General features: G+C 50.4%; 2 protein-coding genes across 3 annotated transcripts in view; one reads left to right on the top strand and one right to left on the bottom strand.

Annotated features, from left to right (window-relative positions):
* Positions 1–19,305, bottom strand: part of LOC147117571 (dual 3',5'-cyclic-AMP and -GMP phosphodiesterase 11A-like) — a 653,699-nt gene that overhangs the window by 399,549 nt on the left and 234,845 nt on the right. Inside the window, exon 12 of the mRNA XM_085989379.1 lies at positions 9,681–9,771. Within this exon, the coding sequence (XP_085845505.1) occupies positions 9,681–9,771 (91 nt within the window). The remainder of the gene's footprint in view (positions 1–9,680; positions 9,772–19,305) is intronic.
* On the top strand, positions 2,344–12,013 carry LOC147117572 (uncharacterized). 2 transcript variants are annotated; one of them, XM_085988674.1, is made up of 3 exons: positions 2,344–3,346; positions 3,740–3,902; positions 4,062–5,371. In XM_085988674.1, the coding sequence occupies exons 1-3, from the start codon at positions 3,338–3,340 to the stop codon at positions 4,307–4,309; spliced, it is 420 nt and encodes a 139-aa protein (XP_085844800.1). In that variant the 5' UTR covers positions 2,344–3,337; the 3' UTR covers positions 4,310–5,371. The 2 variants fall into 2 exon arrangements, 1 of the variants encoding a protein (XP_085844800.1); XR_015078483.1 differs by lacking the exon at positions 4,062–5,371 and adding an exon at positions 9,066–12,013 and having other exon boundaries at positions 2,346–3,346.

Raw genomic sequence — 19,305 nt, forward strand, 5'->3', positions numbered from 1 at the left:
CCCCCAACTCGCTCTCTCTCTTCCCCCCAACTCGCTCTCTCTCTTCCCCCAACTCGCTCTCTCTCTTCCCCCCAACTCGCTCTCTCTCTTCCCCCCAACTCGCTCTCTCTCTTCCCCCCAACTCGCTCTCTCTCTTCCCCCCAACTCGCTCCCTCACTCTCTTCCAACAACAACATGCCCTCAAAAAAGCCTCGGCACCGCCGGGCACCCCCAGCTAATCTATATATAAAAGGATAGATCTGTCTGTCTGTCCTTCCGTCTGTCTGTCTGTCCGGCTATACACTCTAAAGTTATAGAGCGTACCTACACATGCATTACATCAAAAGAAAGCTTACGATTCCACAACGGTCATAAGTGTATTTGCATTTCGGCGAGACAAAAATTGCGCCCGCGGTATCCAAAACATTGTCAAAATTCCGCTCATTATCCGCTCATTAGCATAGAGTGACATTAAGGTCGACCAATCGTACGGTCGAGCGACCCAACGGTCGACCAATCGCTGCGTGGTGGGGGCAGGTTCGTCGCGCGTCCGGGCGGGCCCTCCTAGAGTCGAGCGACAGGACAATTGACCAATCCTACGCTTCGGTGACATGACGGTCGCCAAATCAGTGCGTGTGTGGGGCGGGCTTGATCGTTCTGAACCGAGGTGAGCAGCCGCCATCTTGATTCCAAGCTGTTCATTTCTTTTTCCCGCTTTCTGCGTGTTTCTTTTCAAATCTACATTTCCAGCAAAAAAAAATTGCTTTTATTAAATTGTTTTAAAAAAGTTAATTCATTTGTAAATATTTTCTCTAACCTGATGATTCTTTTTCCTACCTTTCCCCGTTTTTCTAAGGCCTCAAAGCCTGGGCCTCAAAGCCTGGGCCTCAAAGCCTGGGCCTCTTCTGCCCAGCCACGCCCGAGCTAGGTAATTTTCCCACGGCTTGTGGTAAGCTCCTCCCCCCGTCTCGTTACCCGGGCAACGGCATCAGCCGCGAGGGACACGGGACAGGCACAGGGTGCGCGCGCAGCAGGCGACGCACAGAGCATGGGAAGCCAGCAGGTCAGATGCGGCGTCTCTCTCTCTTCCCCGCTCGGCGGTCTTGAAGCCGGCTCGGGTGGGGGGGGGCGGGGCTCGGAGAGCGGGAAGGGTTACCCCGGCAACCGGGCCCGCCGGCCGTCTCTCACAGCCGCAATCGGCGGTCTTGAAGCCAGCTCGGGAGGGCGGGGCCATGTCAGTGCATGGGGCGGCACGGAGCTCCGCGGAGCCATCGCCGGTGCTGGGCTCGGGTGCTTTGTGGCCTGCGGCCGAACGGCGGCTGCGGAGCTCGAGCTGACCGGGGCGCTGACTCGGCTGGGCCATGTCAGTGCGGGTGTTCGCCTCAGGGTGATGGCCGAGGCCGCCAAAAGCGTCCAAGGGAACGCGTTCATCCAGGTGCTGAGGCCCGGGCCCGGGGCGGAAAGAGGGATTGGAGCGGGGGATGAGGGCTCGGGCAGGGGAGAAGGAGGGGGGAGAGGAGGGAGAAGGGGGAGGAGGAGGGGAGAGGGAGGGAGGGGGGAGGGAGGAAGGGGGGAGAGGGAGGGAGGAGAGGGGGAGGAGGGGAAGAGGTGGGGGGGAGGGAGGAGGGGGGGGGAAGAGGGGGGAGGGAGTCGGCGTTTCATCAATTTGGGGCATTTCCTAATTATGAAAAAGTCACAGAAACGGATACAGATTTATTGGCATCATTCGAACAACCAGCAAAGATTCAGCATCAAACTATGTCTGAGTTTCTGCTTCACACAGGCGGTCAGAAGCTGCAACGTAAGACTTCAAGCATTACTAACTACACCCTGGATCCCAAATATTAACCAGAATTATATTCAATGTTAGAAATATTTTAAACTACATAAAATTTAAATGTGGAACAAGTAACAGTATTTTGAAATTATTAAATCGCAGATTAAAAGCTTAAGAAAGTGGCTCCTGATTCCTCCGGTCAGAGGGTAGTTGGCTTCATTGTCCTATAACACAGTCATCGCAATATAACCCACGGTCACCGCGGCTGGGCTCTAAGTCCAAGCCCTTCCCCGCGGTCTCAACCGTCCCGCCGACCTCACAAAATGGTGGCCGCCCTTCACCCACCGGGCTCTGAGTCCAGCCCCTTCCCTCACTCTCACCTTCCCTCTCTCTCTCTCTGTCTCTCTCTCCTTCCCTCTCTTTCTTTCTCTCCTTCCCCCCAGTCTCTCTCTCTCTCTCCTTCCCCCCCGTCTCTCTCTCTCCTTCCCCCAGTCTCTCTCTCTCCTTCCCCCCAGTCTCTCTCTCTCCTTCCCCCCAGTCTCTCTCTCTCTCTCTCTCTCTCTCCTTCCCCACAGTCTCTCTCTCGCTCTCTCCTTCCCCCAAGTCTCTCTCTCTCTCTCTCTCTCTCTTCCCCCCAGTTGCTCTCTCTCTCCCCCCCCCAGTCGCTCTCTCTCTTCCCCCAGTCGCTCTCTCTCTCTCTTCCAACAACATGACCTCGAAAAAGCCTTGGCACCGCTGGGCACTCCAGCTAGTTTGCTATATATGGATGATTTGGACTTAGAGGAAACACATTCTCAAAATTTGCTGACAACACAAAAGTGGAAGGTTTGACAAACAGACTGAAGGACTAAGCGACCTCAGGAAGACATAGTAAGCAGAAAGGACAAACAGATGCCAGAGGCAGTTTAATATGGATAAATGTGAGGTAATACATTTTGAGAAAAAATAAGAAATGGGAGAATACACTTAATGGATAGACACTGAAGAGTGTGGATAAACACTGAAGACCTTGGCCTAGAAATTCAGTCTGGCCACTTTTGGGGCGGTAAAGTCGGGCGTTTGCTAAAGTTAGCGCCCGCCGGAAAGTGTAGGCCACTTCGCCGAAATTCAGTAGATTTGGCCAAGAGTTTGGGCGAGCGCTGAAACTGTCGTTGCGCTGCTATCTTCAGGCGCTAAGCCGGCGATGCGGACTGATAACGCCGAGGCCGGGCGCAGCGCAGGTGCGGACATGTTTTGATTGACAGCAGACACCCTGACGCCGGCCAGCTCTTAAAGGGGGAAGGGTCGACTTTGACTGCTGCCACGCCCTGCATAGTGGAGCCCTGCAGCTAGACCCAAATAGCGCCTGAAGCCATGGAGAAGGCCCGTGAACGAGCGCAGCGCTTCTCAGAGCATGCTTTGAGGGTGCTGGTTAATGGTGTGGAAAAGAAAAGAGAGATCTTGTGCCCGGACAGTGGCAAGAAGGCTCCCAGGAGGCAGTACAGGAGAGCCTGGAAAAAGATCGCCCAGAGGGTCTCATCCACCAGCGATGTCCCCAGGAGTGCGGACCAATGCCGCAAGAAGTAAAACGACCTCACTCAGATGGTGAAGGTGAGTACCCTTTCCAGTGTCCTCCTCATCCTTGCATATGCACCTCACATTATGGGCAAAGGGACCTCAAAGGCCTAATGGCCAGCCCTCCTCCCGCAGCTATGGCACTGGCATGATCATCAATAGCACTTTCTGCACTTACCACACTGGCCAAGCTATTCGACCATGGGAGGCAGTGCACACAACAACAGGGCACCACACTGGCCAAGCTATTCGACCATGGGAGGCAGTGCACACAACAACAGGGCACCACACTGGCCAAGCTATTCGACCATGGGAGGCAGTGCACACAACAACAGGGCACCACACTGGCCAAGCTATTCGACCATGGGAGGCAGTGCACACAACAACAGGGCACCATACTGTGCTTAGAGGCCGTCCTTTCTGTTGCAGGCCAAGCTGGCGCAGAATTTGAGGAGCCAGTCTGCCACCGGGGGAGGCCGTCCCCAGTACCAGGCGCTCAGTGAGCTGGAGGAGAGCATGGCTCGACTCATGCGTGGCCGGGTGACTGGCCCCGTTGCCATTGGAGATGCGGACCCTGTACTGGGAACCACTGGTAAGGACATGACCGGTTGGACCTCTCTCGTTGCCCTCGCGCTTCAGATCGACATCCTTTCCCACTGTCCGACCAATGCGCTTAATGCCACCACTCATGCCTCCCTCGCTGGCGCCCTGTCCTCACTCTAAAGCTACTCTTGTGCCTTCCTGCTTTCAGCTGGTGAGGAGGAGGTGGTCCCTGAAGCTCAGAGTGCCAGGCCCTTGGAGGAGGAGGAGGACGACGAGGACCAGGAGGAAGGCGGCACATCGGGGGAACCCTCATCCGCGCCAGGGGATGGCAATGGAGGGGACACGTCTGGCCTGGAGGAGAGCCAGGGGGAAGTGTTGCAGGGGGGTGTAGCTCCTGGGCACAGTGGGGTCGAGGCACGCGGGAAGGGTCGGGCAGCACGGCGGCCTTCTCCCTAGAGGGAGAGTCCGCCCTCCAGTCCGGAGACGGTCCTCGCCCAGGAGGTGCGCCTCCTTGATGAGATGTCCGCGGCGTCGGAGCGGCACCACAAGGAGTTCATGGGGGTTGTGGGACAGTTGCCTCAGGCCATTGAGTCCCTGGCTCATAGTGTGGCCGCTTTCGGGGAATCACAGGCCAGGGGGGTCGACCAACTCGCGGCAGCACACGCCAGGGGTGTCGAACAACTCGCGGCAGCACAGGACAGGGGTGTTGAACAACTCGCGGCAGCACAGGACAAGGGTGTCCAGCAACTCGCGGCAGTGCACGACGCGAGTCGTGAGTCCATGAGTGGTGCCGTCCAGACACTCGCAGATCTGATGCGGGCACAGACCAGGGCAGTTCGGGCACTCACTTCTGCCACACTCGCTGTGGCGCGGAACCATCGCCAGGGCACCCGCCGCCCTGCTACAGCACAGCGGTCTGGCCTCCACCAGATTGCTGCGCTTGCTGCACTGCCAGCCCGGCCGAGTGCCAGAGTCTGTGGCGAACAGCGCGCGCCTGGCATCAGCCAGCTTGCCCCCATTGGTGCAGCCGACACTTCCACTCCCCCAGCCAAGGTGCGACGAGCTGCTGCTAGCCAGCCACAGCTGCAGCAGTCAGCAGCCGGCCCCTCCAGGGCCGTGCCTCGTCTAGGCCGACCCCCAAGGGCATCTGCCATCACGCATTGTGGCCCTCATGAGCCTTCCCCCAGCCTTGCCACACCCACAGGGCCCGGGTTGAGGCAGAGCAGCAGGTCGGGCAGGGGCCGGAGAAGCCTGCATAAGGACTCGCCCTCTCGGCACACCCAGTAGAGTGTGGTGATAGCGGTTTTTTTTATATGGGGGTGTTTGTGTTCTGGGGGGGGGGCTTATTTTGGTAAGGCCGAAGATGAAGGCATTTTGGATGGCCAAGTTTTGTTATTCCTCCCCAGGTTGTGGGAGTGAGAGATGTTTTTGACTGTTTTTTGGGGGTCTTGTCTGTTTTTCTGTTTCATGTGGGAAGGGCCCCGAGTTTGTAAAATAAAGCTTTTTATTTATTCAGCATGTCCAGGTGTCATGTTTTAAGTGGTTGTTGCGTTAAGCGGCTGAGGGCTTGCGGAGCGGCTGCATTCAGGTGCGTTCATTGCCACAGGCCATTCCCTGACAGGGGGTCTAGAAGTGTTGTTCAATAAGCCGCCGGCGGACGGCCCTTGGACCTTGTGGCTCCCTCCTGGGCTGGTACTCCTCCTCCTCCTCCGCCTCCTCATGGTCCTCCTGCTCGTCCTCCTGAGGTGGTGGTGCAACGTCAGGTGGCAGTGCCCGAGTCCTGCGGATAGCCAGGTTGTGCAGCATGCAGCACACGACGACGAACTGGGAGACTCTATCCGGCGAATACTGCAGAGATCCGCCGGAGCGATCCAGGCAGCGGAACCGTTGCTTGAGGATGCCAATCGTTTGCTCTATGATGTTCCTTGTGGCTTGATGGCTTTCATTGTATGCCTCCTCAGCAGGGGTCCTGGGCGCGCGGAGTGGGGTCACGAGCCATGTACACAAAGGGTAGCCCTCGTCCCCAATAAGCCATCCCCTTGGTGGAGGCTGTGCCTCGAACATGTCAGCCACAGTAGTCTGGCGCAGGATAAATGCATCGTGGCTGCTTCCTGGAAAGCGGGCATTGACAGCTAGGATGCGCTGCCTGTGGTCACACACCAGCTGTACATTAAGGGAATGGTAGCCCTTCCGGTTGCGGTAATCCTCGGCATTGTCGATAGGTGCCCGCATAGCCACATGCGTGCAGTCAATGGCGCCCTGCACCATGGGGAAGGCCGCGATCCTGCCAAATCCGACTGCACGCTGCTCCTGCCACTCTGGAGTCATGGGGAAGGAGATGAATTGGTGTCTCCTCGCGAAAAGGGCATCGGTGACCTGCCGGATGCAGCGATGCGCGCCGAACTGGGAGATGTTCGCTATGTCCCCAGCAGCGGCTTGGAAGGAGCCGCTTGCATAAAAGTTCAGAGCCACCGTGACCTTAACTTCCACCGAGAGAGACGTCCTGCACATCAGCTGTGGACGCAGATCTCTGTGAAGCAGCTGGCAGATCTCTGCAACCACCTCCCTTCTGAAGCGCAGCCTCTTAACACACTGCGCGGCAGTCATGGTGAGATAGGACACCTGCTGCCGGTATTCCCTGAGTGGTTAAGGCCTACGTTGCCGACGCCTGATGGCCCCTCTGCGTCTAGGCATGGCTGGGCCTCTCACACAGCGTCTGCGAGCCCTTCGCACATAATGCTGGAACTGAGGGTTGCGACCCCATACAGCCCCCATAATAAACTTGCAAACAGTGAAATCACAATGATTCAAATGTCAAAGCTCTGGCCAGAAGCCAAAAATACCTCTCCTATATTGTCCCAAATCAGTAAGCTCTGTTCCTTGGTCTCTGTCCAGAAATCCAAAGCACTAAAGTCATTGCAGCAAAATGGCTGGGCTTTATAGGTCAGTGTAAGTGCCCTTTAATTAGCGCTCCCAGAGGCCCACAGGGCCTCTGTTGCATTCCACTTCACAGTTCTTAACAGCGCCACGCCCACATTGTGCGGCCGCCACTGAATTTCCGGTTTGGGGCGCACAAACAGCGTTGCACGACGAAATGACATCATAAGCTGCGCGCACAGCTGAGCGGGCGCTAACACTTTGCGCCGGCGCTAAATGTCAACTGAAGTTGGGGCGAGGCGCAGATCGCGCTGCGCCCGGGCGCTAAGTGCCTAGCACGGGAAATCTACCCCTCTTAAGGCGTTAACGGCTGGCGATCGCAACTGAATTTCTAGGCCCTTATGTTCAAATGCATAATTGCCTGGAATTCCCACAAGGGTTCGTCGATGGGAGATTTGTGGAATCCTGGGGAAAAGGCATAAACAGTGAAAAAAGGATATTTATGCTGTTTCTACAGGAGTTATGGCAATCTCCTGCTGACATTATGGCAGGAGATCCGTACAACCCTACAGAAATTCAGGGTCGACTTGCACACAACTAATAAGGTTGGGAGTAAAGGACTGATATTTCAGTGCCAAGTTAAACCCCCGGTAACACTTAAATAATAAATGAAAAGGTTTCCTGTCATCCAGGGGGTCAGATTAAAGCTCTGCAGTCCTGCCACATCCAGTTGTGAATGGTGGTAGACCATTAAAAAACTAACGGGAGGAGGAGGCTCCATGAACATCCCCATCCTCAATGATGGCGGAGCCCAGCACATGAGTGCAAAAGACAAGGCTGAAGTGTTTTCAACCATCTTCAGCCACAAGTGCTGAGTGGATGATCCATCTCGGCCTCATCCAGAGGTCCCCACCATCACAGAAGCCAGTCTTCAACCAATTCAATTCACTCCACGTGATATCAAGAAACGGCTGAGCACACTGTATACAGCAAAGGCTATAGGACACGGCAACTTCCCGGCTGTCATGTTGAAGACTTGTGCTCCAGAGCTACCCGTGACTCTAAGCAAGCTGTTCCAGTACATCTACAACACTGGCATCCACCCGACAAAGTGAAAAATTGCCCAGGTATGTCCTGTCCACAAAAAGCAGGACAAATCCAATCCAGCCAATTACCGTCCCATCAATCTACTTTCAATCATTAGCAAAGTGATGGAAGGTGTTGTCAACAGTGCTATCAAGCGGCACTTACTTACCAATAACCTACTCACCGATGCTCAGTTTGGGTTCTCTCCATCATAAGGTCAGAAGTGGGGATGTTCGCTGATGATTGCACAGTGTTCAGTTCCATTCGCAACTCCTCAGATAATGAAGCAGTCCATGCCCACATGCAACAAGACCTGGACAACATTCAGGCAAGTAACATTCGCGCCACACAAGTGCCAGGTAATGTCAATCTCCAACAAGAGAGAGTCTTTACCACTGCTCCTTGACATTCAATGGCATTACCATTGCTGAATCCCCCACCATCAACATCCTGAGGGGGTCACCATTTACCAGAAACTTAACTGGACCAAGCACAGAAATATTATGGCTGCAAGTGCTGGTCAGAGGCTGGGTATTCTGTGGTGAGTGTCTTACCTCCTGACTCCCCAAAGTCTTTCCACCATCTACAAGGTACAAGTAAGGAGTGTGATGGAATACTCTCTACTTGCCTGGATGAGTGCAGCTCCAACAACACTCAAGAAGCTCGACACCATCCAGGACAAAGCAGCCCGCTTGATTGGCACCCCATCCACCACCTTAAACATTCACTCCCTCTACCATCGGCATACCGTGGCTGCAGTGTGTACCATCTACAAGATGCACTGCAGCAATTCGCCAAGGCTTCTTCGACAGCACCCCCCAAACCTGCGACAAGGACAGCAGGTGCATGGGAACATGATCACCTCCAAGTTCCCCATCAAGTCACACACCATCCTGACTGGGAAATATATCGCCGTTTCTTTATCGTCACCGAGTCAAAATCCTGGAACTCCCTCCCTAACAGCACTGTGGGAGTACCTTCACCACACAGACTGCAGCGGTTCAAGGACAATTAGGGGTAGGCAATAAATGCTGGCCTTGCCAGCGATGCCCACATCCCATGAACGAATAAAAAAAAAATTGCTGACAACATTGCAGATTTCCAACTTATTGGTTCCTGGCGAGCTCATTAGATAAGCTGTTGAAAATGAAGAGCCATCTCACCAATTTTGATTTTTAAAGATATTGTTATGTGTTTGTGTTAAGGGAGCTCCCAACAATCCTGGATAATGCTTTATTATTTTTAATAGGCCTTTCTGGAAAATTCTAGCAAGCAGGAATGGAAAATGGCTGTGACTGCAAAGATGGAAGAAAAGTTTTGTATGGCAGTGAATGCTCCCTTCTAGTTAAACCTGCACAAAGATTTCAATAAGAAGAAGAAATATATTTAAATTACAACTTGTAAGAAGTAATGGTTTAGAACCTGTATCACTGTTTCATACATGAATAAAGATTGCTGGTATATGAGGGTAACAATTCATCTGATACCGTGCTTTGCTAAAAAATGTGATGATATAAATTATTGGCTAACAAACCAATTGTGTGGCACTAATCAACTTGATTCACGTTAAAGAATCCTCGTAAGCATAAACTTTCATTTGTAATAAAACCCAAGCTTTCCTAGGCTTTTGCATAGAGTGGACAGTCATGCATATATATTTGATATTAGAGTTAGGCTTAATAATTACCACACTATAAATTCTCATGCTATAAATGCATAAAAATATAATTTATAAACCATGACATTTTGCAGTTCAGCAACCATGTTTATTAAAAACTGATACCCTTTCCATGTTTTTTATTGCATTTGCAAATAGCGTTTTTTTTCTAATTTTGCCTAGAGTCAGTGCTTTTGCTGTGCTTACCTCACTCTGCAGTATCATTACAGCATGGTTGAAATGATGGTGCTCCAGAGTGGCAGACGTCCCATACAGCTGTGCTAAAGCAGATCCACTCCTGCAGGAGAATCAAATGGTAGAAATTGTAGGCACAAGGAGCCTCAGTGGTAAACAACTCATGTTCATGTTAGGGCATGTATCCCCATGTTCATCAAAACGTGAATTTTAAAGTCGTCATGAGAATCAGTAGCGGTAGCTGTTAGTACAATCTGAACATGCATACAAGGATAACTCATTTGTGCTGTCGTCCATACTTTTTCACATGTATAAATTTAAATTGAAAGCAAGCCAAAAGTTAACAGTAGTTTGCTAAATTATTCAGGAATAAACATTGCTGGACACTGCAGTGTAGGTTAGCATTACGTTACCGAAGGCCGCTGCAATTTAAGGACTTGTCAAGGGGTTGCAGCATTAATTGTAAGGGTATGCAGATAGGGTTAGATGAAATAAGGTGGGAGGAGGCTTGTGCGGAGCATAAAGACCGACACAGACCAGGTGGGCTGAATGACCTGTTTCTGTGCTGTAAATTCTATGTAATCATTAACATTAAATATATGAAAACAAAATCCCCTGTAAATTGGGAACATCTTGACATAACTGATATATAAAATCCATATGGCAGCTCCAAATACAGATCTCAAAGGAGACTTTTTGAATAAGCAGACAAGATTTCTTTAGTGTGGTTTATTTCTTTTAAATGTATTCTTGACGAAAAGAAGCATTCCATTCCTACTGTTGTACCTGCAGTGTTCTGGTGTGAATGTTTTGCCCATAGAGATAAAAGTGCTGAACAGTATCGATTCTGCTCTCCACCTGCAGTGACATAAAATATTCCCAGGTCAGGAAAAGCTCAGCTCAAATATCGGGGGCAGTTTTATGAGCCCACGTTGCTGGGAGACAGCCAGTCAGGCACACCTGCTGGCAGAGCACGTTGGAAAGTTGGGTGCCCAATGCCAATGATTTTCCAATCATAATCATGGGCAGCGTGCGCCTAAATTTTTTATTTCTGGTGCCAGTGGGAAAGGCTCCCCACTGGCATCATATACCTGTCAAATTGGCCCAATAACACCCAGCCCTTTTTCACTGATGAATGCCTTGACAATACACATCAGCTCAACTCTCAGCAAAGTTACAACCATGATATAGTGGTTTCCTATGTTGTGACGCAGCTGATGGGATGGCCAGTGAAACGCACCCGTCACCTGTTCCCTGCAACATTGGATGTGGACACTTGAGAGGTGTAATGAGCCTAAGGCACTTAGTGTACGCCAATGTGGCCCATGGGCGCTTGGGGCCAGGGCACAAACTACTCAGTACTGAGCAAAATTCAAATGCAGAGGTCTCCCCATAACCTGATTGCACTGCTCCAGCTGCACCATGCCCATTTGGACTGGGTGTTAAAGGGTCGGCCCTAATACATACAAATTCTCATGCTTGGCCCTTCCCCATGTTCCCCTTACCAAACATAACATGCACACATGCACCTCCCGAGCAACCATGCCACTCCTGCTCCCCTCCCCCAAAGAATGCTGCCAACACTTGAGGGACAGCCAGCAGCCCTAGACGGGTTGCTGACACCTGAGGTTCTGTTCCTCATACCCAACACTGTGTGTTGTGTGGAATGTGTTAATGAACTGACCTTGCATTATGGGGTGAGGCCAGCACACTCAGCTTGTCTTAACAGCTCACTGCTTTCATCTCATGAGGAAAGATTTGCTCAGTGCACTTAGTGTAACAAAAGCTATCAGATACTTTATATAGACTGTAGAGCCCCTTCCAAAAGGGGCTGTGTGCATTTGTAGTTTCACAACTCTGCTGGGTAAACTGCTCAATTTCAGTTTGGTAAAAAGAATAAAGAGGCAATATAAGCTAAATGGTACAATTTTTAAAGTGGGTGCAGGAACGGAGAGACCTGAGGGCATACATACACAAACTTTTGAAGGTGGCAGAACATGTTGAGAAAGCTGTTAAAAAGGCATATAGGATTCTTGGTTTTATAATTAGACGCAGAGTACAAAAGCAAAGAAGTTATACTGGTTGAGCTCCAGCTGGAGTATTGTGGCCAATTCTGGGCACCACACATTAGGAAGGATGTCAAAGCCTTGGAAATGCTGCAGAGGAGATTTACTAGAATGGTATCATAGTTGCGGTGTTATGTATTGTGTGTTCTATTGTGTGTTCTCCTCCCACCTGTGGTGGCGCTGTCACAGGAGATAAATGGTTGGGTGTTCTCTGTTAAGTTCTAGCTCTCTTTGTTCAGAACTTTCCAGAACTTCCTTTCCTTCCAATAAAGCACTTCATGTTTGAATTTCTGAGTTCTGAGTCCTAAATTGTGTCTAGGTAGAAAGGTACCGATACAACAAGTGGCAATGAGGAGCGGATGAATCTGCGTACGTTACGGGTGCAGTGAGTAAACAGAAAATTTAATTTGAAACGTGAGATGGCTACTATATTAGGAAACATCGGTGATTTTGATGAAAATGTGGAGCAATGGAACGCATATACGGAACGTTTTGACTATTTTGTATTGGCGAATGCGGTGGCAAATGAAAAGGTCGTGCCTACCTTTTTGAGTGTAATCGGGCCAGGAACTGAAACATATAAGCAACTAGTGGAAATTCTTGGAGCACATTTTTCACCAAAACCTCTGGTTATTGCTGAGAGATTAAGATTTCACAAACGGAATCAAGGGGAGTGGGAATCAGTGACGATGTTTATTGCTGCTTTAAAAAGGTTGTCGGAACACTGCCAGTTCAAGGAGGTGCTGAATGACACCATTAGGGACAGGCTGGTGTGTGGTCTGCAAAATGCAGCAACACAGAAGCGCCTTCTTACTGAGGACAACCTTACTCTTGAAAAGGCCATTGAAGTTAGTGTCTCCATGGAGATGGCGGAAAAGGAGGCTCACCAGCTGAGTTCAACAGGGAGAGTTCACAAGGTGTTGTCTGAGCCTAAAGGTGCGCGGAACGGCACATGTTACCGTTGTGGGAAAACGGGCCATCACGCTAATGACTGCTGGTGTACGGAGCTGGAATGCCAAAATTGTGGCAAAAAGGGTCACATTGAACACGCCTGTAGAGGTAAAAAAAGAACAGAGCTGGGGAGCATGGAAGCAAAATGTCTGTATTTGGACAAGAGAGGAAAAAGAGTGTTCATTCAGTGCAGTATGATGGAACAAGCAAAACAGAGGGGAGCGACACCTCGGAGGAGGAAGAGGTGCACATACTGACGGTTGCAGGTGGTTCAAATGGCTACTGGGTGTCACCACTGGTGGAGGGACAATCAGTGTGGATGGAGGTGGACACAGGCGCGGCTGTGTCCCTTATTTCAGACACTGTCTACAACAAAATGCTAAAGCATCTTACCCTTCAGCCAACAAACATTGTGCTAAAGACATATACCGGCGAACCTGTGGCCATGAGAGGCGTCATTGAGGTGACAGTTAAATTGAACGGACAGACTGCAAAACTGCCACTATATGTGGTAAAGGGAAATTACCCATCGCTACTGGGACGTGCGTGGCTAGAGAAAATCACGCTGGACTGGCCTGCAGTCCGCATGATGTCAAAAGGGGAGTCAGGTCTGACTGCAGTGTTAAACAAACACGCAGAACTCTTCAATGGGGAACTTGGAAGCATGAAAAAGATCAGCGTGAGACTGGACATTAAACCTGACAGCAAGCCGAAGTTTCACAAAGCCCGACCTGTACCCTATGCAATTAGGCCAAAAGTTGAGGCTAACTTGGAGGCCTTAGTCAAGAATGGAGTCCTGGAGCCTGTGAGCATGAGCAAATGGGCCACACCCATTGTTCCTGTCCTGAAAAAGGATGGATCTGTTCGAATCTGCGGGGATTTTAAAGTGACTATTAACCCGGTGCTGTCTGTGGAACAGTACCCTCTTCCCCTCCTTGATGATCTTTTTACGGGCCTGGCCGGAGGGCAAAAGTTCAGCAAAATAGACTTATGCCAGGCTTATCTACAAATGCATGTCGATGACAAATCAAAGGAGCTGCTGACAATTGTGACACACTAGGGGCTATACAGGTACTGCCGCCTTCCGTTTGGAATTACGTCGGCCCCTGCTCTATTCTGTTAGATCCGTGGTTCAGTGGATAAAGAATTACACGGATGCTGTACATAAACAAACAACAGGCCTTTACTGGAGGAGGGTCATCTCTAGACTGGAGTACAGAGGCATGCGCACAGCTTATATACCGGTGTGGCTACTGCCGGTACTACAGTATACAGGAGCTGTAAAAAGTAGTTCTGACTTAAAGCACATACACTACAATTCCTCCCTTTTTAGATTAATACCCCCTTAATATTCAAATAACAATTACATTTTTACATGTACATTCAATAACAAAAAGTCCATTTATAGATTCAGTCTTTGGGGCGGCTTCCTGACCCTTTCGGGATAGCGCCTTTCCGGAGGTTCTTGTTCTTGGTGCAGAGGCGATTCTGACCCCTTTTCATCGGGTAGTTCATCGGGTTCCACTGCTACTGGGTCTAAAGTAGATGCTACCGGTATGTCGGGTTCATCCCCAGGTACTCGAGACATGGGGTTGACGCCTTCCTGTGACGCTAAGATCTGATCGACGTGGCATCTCACAATGTTCTCCACGACATCCACGGTGTACATTAATGGCCCCTGCCTTGTACATATCATTCTGGGTTGCCACTTCTCTGTTCGATAATCATGGGCAAAGACTGGTTGCCCTACATTGAAGCTCCTTGTCGGCTTCTCGTTGATGTGCTGGAATTGTTTGTCCTCAACATTTCTTCGCACATTTGGTCTGAGCAAGTCCAGACGAGATCTTAACCTTCGGTTAAAGAACATCATGGCCGGGGTCTGGTTGGTAACTGCATGTGTCGCGTTTCGGTAGGCTAAGAAATTGTCCATCTTATGCTGTAGTGGAATTTCCTCGTCGCACATGGCCTTTATCGCCTTCTTAAAGGTTTGTACGAACCTCTCAGCCAATCCATTGGTGGCTGGATGACACGGGGCGGATGTGTAATGCCTTACCCCATTCCTTTTCATTAATTATTGGAACTCGTCGGACACAAACTGTGGTCCATTATCAGAGCAGATCTGCTCTGGCAAACCGTTTCTGGCAAATATGGTCCGTAGGACTGCAATCGTTTTCTCTGTAGTGGTTGAAGACATCTTTATCACCTCAGGCCACTTTGAATGAGCATCCACTGCTATTAGGAACATTGAGTCCATGAATGGACCAGCGAAATCAATGTGCACCCGTTGCCATGGAGAGGAGGGCCACTCCCATGGGTGTAGAGGGGCATGTGGTGGTGCATTTTGGACCTTCTGGCATCCTAAGCAGCTCTTAGTTAGGCCTTCGATTTGTTGATTGATTCCCGGCCACCACACATAAGCCCTAGCAAGGCTTTTCATTTTCACTCCCCCCAGATGACCTTCATGTAGTTCCTTTAGCACTCTCTCCCTTAACTTGGGTGGAATCACCACTCTGGATCCACACATCACTGTCCCCTGGCATACTGACAGCTGTTCTCTTCTGGATGAGAATGCTGGCAACAGTGAGTCGCCATGTGTTGGCCATCCCCTCACCGTCAATTCATATACCCGTGACAGCGTCGGATCATTGCGGGTCTCCTTCTCTATATTCGCGTTTGTTACTGGCAATCGTTCAATTATCGATGAATAAAATATCTCGATAGGGTCTACTGCTGGTGCTTCCTCCACCATAGGCAGTGGCAGGGGTGATAGCCCATCAGCGTTCCCATGCTGTTTCGTGCCTTTATATTCTATTTCATATTGATTCGCCCCTAGAAACAGGGACCATCTTTGGAACCGCTGTGCAGTCATTACTGGCACGCCCTTCTTAGGATTAAAGATGGAGACAAGTGGTTGGTGGTCAGTCAGCAAGGTGAACTTCTGCCCATGCAGATAATGGTTGAATTATTTTGCTCCCCATACTAGGCTGAGGGCCTCCCTGTCAATCTGGGCGTAGTTGCGCTCGGCTGAGGTTAGTGACCGAGACGCAAAGGCCACTGGCCTCTCCAACCCGTCTGGGAATTTGTGCGACAGCACCGCTCCAATGCCGTAGGGTGATGCATCACATGCCAAACGAATTGGTAGTGCTGGGTTGAAATGGGCCAACACCTCCTTTGATGTGATCAATTCTTTACACTTCTGGAAAGCTCATCTACATTCGTCATCCCACTCCCATGGTACCCCTGTTTGCAGTAGGGTGGTCAGCGGGTGTAGTACCATAGACAAATTTGGTAAGAACTTGTGGTAATAGTTTACCAGCCCGAGGAACGACCTCAGTTGGGACACATTTTCTGGTGCTGGAGCCTTGACTACTGCCTCAATCTTGTCAGGGGACTTATGTAACCCCTCTTCATCGATGACGTGGCCGCAATACGAGACCTGTTTCTGGAAAAACTCGCACTTGTGGCGATTAGCTCGTAGCCCATATTCCTTTAATCTGGCGAGCACCTTCTCCAATTTAGCGAGGTGATCACCGTCATTTTCGCCCGTGACCAAGATGTCGTCCAAATAACACTGGGTCCCTGGAATCCCTTGCAGGACCTGCTCCATCGCCCTTTGCCAGATAGCCGGAGCCGAGGCTACTCCAAACACCAGCCGGTTGTATTGATAGAGAACTTTATGGGTGTTGATCGTAAGGTAATGTTTCGAAGCTTCTTCTACCTCCATTTGCAAGTACGCCTGGGCTAGATCAATTTTGGTGAAGCGTTTACCACCAGATAGCGAGGCGAAAATATCCTCAATTCGTGGAAGCGGATATTGCACCGTGTGAAGGATTGGGTTCACTGTCACCTTAAAATCCCCACAGATGCGGACCTTCTTTGGTTCCCCAGGCGTATTACTCAACAACCTCTTCATTACAGGGACGATGCGTGTAGCCCACTTGCTCCAGTCCACTTTGGACAGTACTCCTGAACGTTCCAACCCTTCCAGCTCTGCTTCAACCGCTGGTCTGATCGCATAAGGCACTGGTCTGGCCTTCAGAAACTTTGGGCTTGCATTATCCTCTATTTTAATTGCTGCTGTTATTCCTTTTAGTGTTCCTAGTCCCTCCTGGAACACTTCTTTTGCGTCAGTTAGCATTTTTGACAGTCGTCCAGGTGTGACGTCGTCATCCTTTTTGGCCTCCACCTTCAGTGCCTGTATGGAATGCCAATCTAAATGTATCTTCTGGATCCACTCACGTCCTAGCAGTGGTGGTCCTCCATTTGGCAATACATATATATCCATTTTAGGTATTTCCTGACCTTTATATGTCACTTTCACCCTTATTTTTCCTTTGGGGTAGACTTTTTGCCCCGTATACGTCTTCAAGACAATCTCTGTAGCTTTCAAGGGTATGTGTGAAAATAGCCGCATGTAGGCTCTTTGATTTATGACTGTTAGAGCTGACCCTGTGTCCAATTCCATTTCCACTTGGACTCCGTCTATCTTGAGTGTAACCCAGATAGTCTGGTGATCCTCCATTTTGGTTACATTATGTAGTTTCAGACAACCCAGCTCCTTGCTTCCGGAGTCTGTGTCACTTTTCTGTTCATCTGAACCACTGTCCATCACCTGGTGTACCTTTCTGTACTTCTCCTGTGGAGATTTCTTACTGTTGGTTTTCTTCCCAGACCTGCAGACTCTTGCTATGTGTCCTGCTTTCCCACACTGTCTGCACACTTGGTCCTTGAACCAACAATCTTTCTGGTCATGTGTTGTTCTGCCGCAGCGATAGCACTTCCCTGTTCCATAGGTCATTTCGTTGGTGCCATATTCTTGCGGTCTCCGTTGTATCTCTGCAGTGCCCCTTGCGGCTGCTTCATGTGATACTGCCATATTGAAAGCTTTGTCCAGCGTAAGGTCCTTTTCTGATAGAAGCCGTTTCTGGGTTCCTTCACTTTGTAGCCCACACACAAACTTGTCCCTTAACGTGTCTGCTAGTCCCGCTCCAAACTGGCAGTATTTCGATAGCTTGCGCAGTTCCGTTAGGTACTCAGCTTTGCTTTCGTCTTTGTGTTGGTTCCTTTTATGGAACTTAAATCGTTCTGCTATCAGCAGCGGTGTGGGGCTTAAGTGGTCCTGTAGGATTTCTACTATGCTTCCAAAATCCTTGTTTACCGGCTTCTCTGGGGTTATTATATTTCGCAGTAACCCATAAGTTTTTGCACCCATGGAATTTAACAGAACCAGTGCTTTATTAGCATCTGGCACTTCATTCGCCCTGCAGTACACCTCAATACATTCCACATATGTCGCCCAATCTTCGACTTCATTGTTGAACGTAGAGATACTGCCACTCTTCAGCATCCTTGGTTATGCGTTAACTATCCCCAGTGGCGCCTCCCGCGCTTCCCTGTCTTTTCCGCTGGCACAAAATGGCGTCTCCCGCGCTTTCCTTCCTCCCCGCGCTCACCCATCTTCTCCGCTGCGGCTTCGCAAAATGGCGCCTCCCGCGGTCTCCCTGCTTCTCCGCGGCTCAATGGCGTCTCCCCTTGCTTCGCCCCGCGGACCCTGATCAGCCCGTGATCCCTGGCTGTGCTCTGCGGGTTCTTCTCTTGATATTTGTCGACGCCGCTCAGTCTAGAACCCGGCTGTTTTTTACCCCCTCTCTCTCCGGTTTGCAGTATTTTTCCTCGACGCCGCTCGGTGATCAATCCCCGGCTGCGCCCTGCTCTCTTCACCCTCTTTCTTACCCCATCGACGCTGCCCGGCTCTCTCTCTCTGCCGTCGGTCGGCTCCAGCCGCCGCTGCTCGGGAAGGGTCTGCTCTGGACCTGTTGTCGGTCTCTTACTGCTTGTTGTGGCTGGGGAACCAAGCCCGGCTCTCCACAGCCTCCCCAGCGAAGTTGGGTCTCTGCCTGACTGCTGGGCGGTTGCTCGCGGTCGACGCCCGTGTTCCTGGACTCGACTGTTTTTTTTTCTATGTTTAATATTGCAGGTAAATTCGCATCAACACTCGTCGCCACTGTTAGATCCATGGTTCAGTGGATAAAGAATTACACGGATGCTGTACATAAACAAACAACAGGTCTTTACTGGAGGAGGGTCATCTCTAGACTGGAGTACAGAGGCATGCGCACAGTGGTTACTGCCAGTACTACAGTATACAGGAGCTGTAAAATGTAGTTCTGACTTAAAGCGCATACACTACATATTCCAAAGGGCAATGGATCAGATTTTGAGTGGACTGCCAGGAGTCCAGTGCTACCTGGACGACATCCTTGTCACTGGGACAAATGAGGAGTATCATCTTCTGAACTTGGATGCGACACTACGACTGAAAGAGTACGGACTCAGCGTTCGTAAAGACAAATGTGAATTCTTTCAGTCTTCAGTTGAGTACCTGGGGCATGTGATTGACGCTACTGGCCTGCATAAGGCGCCGCCAAAGTTCAAGGTGATCGTGGAGGCCCCAGCACCCCAGAATGTGAGCCAGTTACGTTCATTTCTGAGGCTACTTAACTACTATGGGAAGTTTATTCCAGACTTCGCAACATTGCTGAAGCTGTTACATCAGTTGCTATGTCAAGGCAAAACATGGAAATGGACTGAACTGTGCAACGAAGCTTTCGCCCAAGCAA

The sequence above is a fragment of the Somniosus microcephalus genome, chromosome 5 (genome assembly GCF_052327205.1).
Source record: "Somniosus microcephalus isolate GS21.2 chromosome 5, FLI_Smic_1.0, whole genome shotgun sequence".
In the NCBI taxonomy this organism is placed as follows: Eukaryota; Metazoa; Chordata; class Chondrichthyes; order Squaliformes; family Somniosidae; genus Somniosus; species Somniosus microcephalus.